Genomic DNA, 7,431 nt, shown 5'->3' with positions numbered 1-7,431 from the left:
ACCTGGGAGGACGCCTTGACCTACTGCAGAGGTCACCACCATGACCTGGTCACCATCACCAACATGGATGATCAGAGATGGATCCAGGAGAAAGTCAAGGAGGCATCGACTGATCTTGTCTGGATTGGTCTGCGGTTCAGCTGCCGTCTCAGTGTGTGGTTCTGGGTCTGTCCACCAACTGGTCATGAGAACAAAACCTCAGCTGGACAGACGAGTGACTGTCACATGTATGGAGCCATGGAAACGAGAGGAAAACATAAGTGGTTCCAAAAAAATGGCACAGAAAAGTTGAATTTCATCTGTTCTACTAAATGAAATGTTTTCTCCCTTTTGCTTAACTTGTTCTGCTTTTGTATTTGATTTCAGATATGTCTAAAATAATAATCATATCCTTTAACTGAAGCTGATCTTACTGTGTTTCTTTTAGATTAAGGAAACATTTTTACTATGTTTGTTTAAGGACTGGGAAAAATAACATGTTTGTCTGAGAACAGCTGACTAATTGTGAATCTGTACATCTAAGTGAATTTGCTTCTCTAAAAATGCTATTAGACTTTTGAGTCATGTTACAGAGACACTATTTATCTTCTGCTTCATTAGTGTGGAAGCTTCTGAATACCTGATGTGTTTTATATAAAAATTTAGATCTAAAACCTGGAATTATGCATCATGTCAAGGCAGATGAAGAATGAAAACCCTTCATCTGTTATGATGGTGAGATTTTCTGATAAACACTCATCAGGTATCAGAACCGCATTTCAAACAACTGTGTTTTATTTATGCCTATTTTGTGTGCTCTTGATTTAATAAAGTGTTTCATAGTTTATTTTATCTGTATGGCTCTTATCTCTCAAATGTTATTTACATCTTTATAACAAATAAAGTGTGAAATCAATACATGACACGGACATATGTGTAGTAAAATAAGGTTTCAGGTGGATCCAGGAGAAAGTCAAGAACAGATCGACTGATCATGTCTGGATGGGTCTGAGCTTTGACTAACTTCTGGTTCTGGTTCTGTAAGGAGAATCCAAACTTTGAAGGACTGGAGGACAATTGTTACATTTCTGCAGCCAGAAGACAAGAAAAAACAGAGGAAATGAATTTCATCTCCCTCAAGCTTTAGGTTGTTATGTGCCTGTTTGCTCTTTTTAAAATAGTCTAAGACTATATTAATATATCTGTATCAATAGATACATTTCTGACATAACCTCCTTTGTCATGATGAATAACTTTGTCGCTTCTGGTTCTCTTTCTCATGAGGCGTCCCTCAAGGCTCCATTTTGGCCCAATTTTATTTTAACTTATCTGCTGCTATTTAGAGCAACTCTAACTCAGTACCTGTTGACTCCTTAGCCTGGTTGCCATGGCGCTCCATTGTGTACTGGATTATATGTTTTGATGCCAAACAGTGTTTTGGTCAGAATGTTTTTATTTCTAAGCTAACAGACGACTGAATATTTGGCAGAAATACCTCGACGTGTTAATGCTTTGACGTTAATTTAAAGAAAAACATTCAAACTTTGATTGGGATTTTACATTTAAGATCTAATTTACTCTGTAGTCAGGAAAAGCTTCTTTCAGTGGCATCATTTGGTCAAAGTTAAAACTATTTTACACATCAACCCAGAYAGGAGAAAACCATTCATGGTTTCATTTTCTCCAAACTCGACTCTTGTGACGTCCTCAACGTCTGAATCTCCAAACTGAGACAAAATCACCTTCAGCTTGTTCTGAAACACAAGATGAATAAAATCACATTAAACTGATCAGAATTTTGGACTTGCTAAAACAGAGAAGTTTAAGGGGGATGGATAATTTTGAAACACACTGTGAACTATAAAACTTAAAATGAATATTAAATTAATAAAAAGGGAACAACTTTCTATCCTTTCCCCTGATCTACTAGTTTTGCATCGGGGGAAACACAACTTCCTGGTTGAGAACAGAGGGATCTGCTACCATTATTTGCATCTGTGTAAAGTTTACTTTTTCTGTTACCAGCTGCTCTAAAAACACGTCATGGAAATTTAATTGATCAAAGAATGAGTATCTGTTTCACTAGTAAGAGAAAGTTTAATCTTTGTCTTCATTTTTCTATATTCAAAGGCGAAAGCGTTCGAAGACCCGTCTCACTGAGCGCAGTCAGAAGAGCCCTGAACCCAGCATCATCACATTGTTACATAGTGACACCAAGGAAAAGACCCACCCAAAGTCTGATTTCTGTTGCCAGATGGACCACAGAGACAATCCTGATCCCCACCTCATCATCTGTCCTTCATCTCTTGGAGGGGATGATTTTATGGCAGGAAAGAGAACGGATAAGGATTTCAGGAAAAACTTCTAATTGTTCTTTGTCAGTTAGTCATGGATTCTGGGTCAAACGACATTCCACCAGTCAGTCGATCCTTCAAGACAATTTCCAGATCAGGCATTTTACCCAAGATGTCTTCAGGTCTCTTATTCTATCACAGCTGCAAAAACATTTTAACATTATCTGGGAACTTCTTTAATGGAAAAACCCATCTTGCAGAAATACCAATAAATAAATAAATAAATAAATAAATAAATAAATAAAACAGCAGATATAATCAGTAAATAAATGGTAACAATGCATCAAAGATGAAATAAGGCTAAAAACAAAATGTTCTATTACACACATCAAACACACCCAGTTTTCCACGGAGACTAAAAGTACCTCAGCTGACAACAGATGATTTAGAGGAGAAGGATCATAGAAGGATCATCATGTTTGACCCACAGACAGTACAGGAGACAAAAGTCAGAAAAGGTAAGAGGTTATTTGTTAAGATTGTTTAAGCTAATAATCATATTGAGTAATTCATATTCATTGGTCTAGATTGCATCTGTTGATGAAAGCAGAGGAAATAGAATAAGAAAGAAAGAATGGTCATGTTAGAGGTTGGTGGACAGGCTTTAGTGTCGCCATTTTGTTACATGACGTCACATTTCCATGATGTGAAAATCTTCTGTTTCTTGTTGAAATTAAAAATATGCTAAAGCAATGCATTGTGGGTTCACCAACACGCCCTTCATGGCTGGAAGCCCAACAACATCAGCGCAGGTTACAAATGATTTCTTTCATGAGCAGAATGTCAACACCACACCCTGCCACACGTGAGGTTTGAATAAACAAATGATGAAATGTTTAAAAATAAATTCTATAGCGAGTTGTGTTAGTAGAGATCTGGCTGCTACGAAGGAAAGACATAAATCTACTGAGAACAGCTTTAGGTGAAACAAGATTAAGAGAATGTGAGTTACTAATCTATGTCTGAACTTAACTTTTCATGTGGATAAATTGTAAATTTCACAATTGTAATTGTGTTTTGTCATGTTTAATATTATGGTTTTTGGGATAAAAAAAACGCAGAGCAGAGAGTCTCTCTGTCCATCTTCATCTCTCTGCTCTCATTGTTTCTCTGTCCAGTGGAGGGAGAGCTGCAGCTTTTCACTGTTTAAATGTTCTTCATCCAACAGAGACAAACTGCTGGAGGAAAATAATTCATCTGACAGCAAAGATGCAGTGGAGTCTGATTCTGCTCTTCCTGATGGGTAAGTTGATCTGAAACACAACTAGACTCTCTGGTTTCTGAAACATTGAAGTCAGCTGGAATGCCAGGAGGTCTGCTGGATTTTTATCAGACAGAAAGAATGAGAATATTTATTTTTTTTTTGTAAAGACAAAGTGTTTTACTTTAGAAGTCTGTATTTAGAGGGTAAACACATAAACATGTTTTAAATTTACAGCTCAGTGTTGTTTCATGGACTGTCAGCTCTATGAGTTTCACTACATTAAAGAGGAAAAGACCTGGACTGAAGCTCAGCAGTACTGCAGAGAGAAACACACTGACCTGGTCACAGTGACTAACATGAAGGACATGAAGAGACTCATCAAGATTTCAGATGGAGATCAGAGTGAAGCTTGGATTGGTCTGTATAATCAAACACATGGTACCAGAACATGGTACTGGTCTCTGCCTGGAGTGGAGTTTAATGAAAGTGAGACAAACTGGAACCCAGGAGAACCAAATGATGGAGGATCTCAAGGATCTCAGAACTGTGTGATTGTGAATAATAATCTCAAATGGAAAGACACCGGCTGCCTTAATCAGCATATTTTCATCTGCTACAATGGTGAGAATGTTCATCTATTTTTCATTTGATTTTTTCTCTTTTGTTCAAACAAGATAAACATAAATATGTTTGATTACTCCACAGAAACTAATACAACCCATAAATATCACTTGATCAGAGAGCAGAAGTCCTGGCTGGAAGCTCAGAGTTACTGCAGAGAGAATCACACAGACCTGATCAGTGGAACGAAGCAGCTACTGGATGGAGAAGTGGAGAAATTGATAAACTCCAATGATCTACCATACATTGGTCTGTTCAGAGACACGTGGAGATGGTCAGATGGAAGCAGTTTTTCTTTCAGACACTGGAATGATGACTTTAACAATCACCAACCCAACAGTGGTCAATGTGCCATGACTAAGTTTGATGGTGAAGGAAGATGGAAGAATGAGAACTGTAATATTAGAAAACCCTTCATTTGTTATGATGGTGAGTTGTTAGTCCAAATATAAGTTTATTTAAAAAAATACAACTGTGAGTATTTGTGTAATTTATGATTTAAGTTTTAATTAATGTATGTCACAGATAACATCATTGCATCAGACAAAAGCCTCAACGTTTTGTCAATATGAGAGGTGCATAGTATATTCACATTTACTTTAATAACTTTTTGGGGAAAAAAGTACCTTTAGTAGTAGTCATAAACCCCAGTATATTGTACTTTTACTTGTGCTATATTATTATGAAATTTGTGGATATTTATTGAATAAAGTCCAAACATATTTTAAGCAAAAACGCTCTGGACCCATAACCTGCAGATCCTGTTCAAACTCTATTGTTTTCATGTTATTATCCACCTGCTGAGCCATTTGGAGGTCAAGTGAAAATACAGTGAACACTGGAAGTACTTTACCTATTTATAACATATCCTGTATATATTTCCTACTGTTCAAGTATTAGTTTATATGTTGACGAAAATCGATTTGGAAATATGTTTCTTCTGCCTAAATGTGTTATTTAAAATTTATTTTGTACATTTGTATTATTTCTATTATGTTTGTCTTCAAAATATTACAATTTGCACATACCTTTATATTTTTTCTAGTATGATGACATCATCTTGAAATAATAAATCAGATGTTATGATCAGTTACTCAGTACTAAAGTATCCTTTTAATGAAATTTTTACTCTTGAGTCATTTCTTAGACAACTACTTTTTATTTTACTTGACAATAATTGTTTTGAAGTAGTGCTACTCCTACTGGAGGGAATATTTTGGTTACTTTACCATCTCTGGTTTAGAACCAAAGACTTACCTGTTGTTTTTGTTAAATTAGTTCTTTATTATGATTTTGTAATGTTTGTGTTGATCAATTCTGTGACAGATAAATTTATCCTGATCAAAGAGGCGATGAACTGGGAGGACGCCTTGTACTACTGCAGAGATCACCACCATGACCTGGTCACCATCACCAACATGGATGATCAGAGATGGATCCAGAAAAAAGTCAAGAACGCATCGACTGATTATGTCTGGATGGGTCTGAGCTACGCCTGCACTCTGGATTTCTGGTTCTGGGTCAGTGATGATGTGGTCAGCTACAAGAACTGGGCCTCAGGTGAACCGATGGACGACTGTGACATGTCTGGAGCCATGGAGACGGGAGGAAAACATCAGTGGTTTAAAAAAAAGGATACTGAGAAGTTTAATTTCATCTGTTCTAAGAATTAAATCTGAAACTGTCCCCTGTGAGAAACTATTTCCTCTGTTTTCATCATTGCATGTTTAATTTGAATCATGGTTTGTTGTTATATGTATCATATAAAATTAAATGTTGTGCTTTATGTGAAAGAATTACCAGGACATTTTAAACACTTTGCTTATGATTAACTAAATTACCTTGGAGTGGGTTTGCTTTACTTTTTCAGTTTTCTTTATCATATTGAATGAACATTCAAACAAACTAGAACTGCTATGGTCTAGTTTACATTTAACTCCTAATTTTACTGCAATGTCGTTTTTTTTTTTTGCCAAAGATGAATTTTGAAATAAAATAAATAATTATTGTCTTCTTTTAACATTTTTCACTTTTAAAAATCTAATTGTTTACTCTCTATCAAAAGCCTCTGCTGGGCTTTAAAAGGAGCGTTGATGGTATTAATTCAGAAATGTAGCATTTCCTGCTTCCTGGAGTCAAACTGAGCCCGTAGTGAACAACATCTCACTGTTTGGAAATAAACAAGGAAACGAGATTCCTCTGAAATCAGACATGCTACGATACAGAGAGTTTCTTCAGAGAACATGAAGGTTTCTCTTGTCTATTTTCTTCACTTTCTCCGTCATGATTTTCAGTGTTTTCCTCCATCACAGTTGCCGGTTTTCCCCCAGTGGGTGTGGCCTGTTCTGATTGGTTTACTCCACATGGATCAGGAAGTTAAGCCTCTTCATCTCATTACTGGAGAAACTTTATCGTTTAAACAACAAAATATTGCTCCAGTGTTTATTTCCTAGTCAATGACAGTGAAACATTTCCATACCTTTACACCCTGATGGAGTTTTGTGTTGTATATTTTCATGTGCAATCAGAGGGAAGATGGCAGCTTTGCTGACATGAGAGGAGCAGCTGCTGCTCTGCATGTTCCCTCACCGCTCTGTTTCCTGACCCTGGTCCTGAAGACTCGCTGCCCGTCAGGTTTTAGCTGTTTCCACACTTCAGTCCAGCTGATTTCAACTGATGGCTGATTAACAGTCTTGAATCAGGTGTATTGAAAGATAAATGGCAAAAGCAACGAGAGAAAGAAAGAAATAAAAGGATGTTGGTTTTATAAAATCCGAAAGAAGACGGGAGAAATGAGAAAGACAACAATTAATCCAACAATTGAATGGATTTAAAGATAAATCAGATTTAGTTGATTTATTTAGAAACAATTTGAAAAGTAAAATCTATCAGATAATATTTTGTTATCGTAAATTAACACAGTTATTCAGTAGAATTTCATTCTTGAGTGACATTCTGAACAATCCATATCACTCAGTGGTGTTAATGCACCGATTTTGTTGTTTACCAACAGCCAAAAAACCATAGAAGAAGAAGAGTCACGCGTATTAAAGCAGGAAAACAGCTATTGGTCTCTGCCTTGGAGACCAGTGTTGGGAAACAAGACTTTAGTCTAACGAGAAACTTGTCCAGGAAAACATCAGGTCTTTGTTTTCAGGGGTTTTTGTCCAGGCAGTTTAAGCAAACAGCCCGGTGTGTTTTTTTTTTTTTTTTTTTTTTTTTTTTTTATGTTAGTTTAGTCACAGAGAACAGAATGATTGTATACAGATAAGT

At 36.3% G+C, this 7,431-nt stretch overlaps 2 protein-coding genes across 2 annotated transcripts in view; both read left to right on the top strand.

Moving 5' to 3' along the window:
* Positions 1 to 4,730, top strand: part of LOC103480336 (C-type mannose receptor 2-like) — an 8,809-nt gene extending 4,079 nt beyond the window's left edge. Inside the window, exons 2-5 of the mRNA XM_008435225.2 lie at positions 3,502 to 3,576; positions 3,772 to 4,158; positions 4,243 to 4,587; positions 4,684 to 4,730. Of these exons, the coding sequence (XP_008433447.1) occupies positions 3,543 to 3,576; positions 3,772 to 4,158; positions 4,243 to 4,587; positions 4,684 to 4,730 (813 nt within the window). The 5' untranslated portion in view covers positions 3,502 to 3,542. The remainder of the gene's footprint in view (positions 1 to 3,501; positions 3,577 to 3,771; positions 4,159 to 4,242; positions 4,588 to 4,683) is intronic.
* Positions 4,731 to 5,491: 761 nt separating this feature from the next.
* On the top strand, positions 5,492 to 6,054 carry LOC103480298 (lithostathine-1-beta-like). Its single transcript, XM_008435181.1, has one exon. It carries the CDS (start codon positions 5,511 to 5,513, stop codon positions 5,829 to 5,831), a length of 321 nt encoding a protein of 106 aa, XP_008433403.1. The 5' UTR covers positions 5,492 to 5,510; the 3' UTR covers positions 5,832 to 6,054.
* Positions 6,055 to 7,431: the final 1,377 nt, after the last annotated feature.

Source organism: Poecilia reticulata, linkage group LG18 (assembly GCF_000633615.1).
Source record: "Poecilia reticulata strain Guanapo linkage group LG18, Guppy_female_1.0+MT, whole genome shotgun sequence".
NCBI lineage: Eukaryota > Metazoa > Chordata > Actinopteri > Cyprinodontiformes > Poeciliidae > Poecilia > Poecilia reticulata.
Note: the sequence above shows the minus strand (reverse complement) of the source record. Positions and strands in the feature narration are given on the sequence as shown.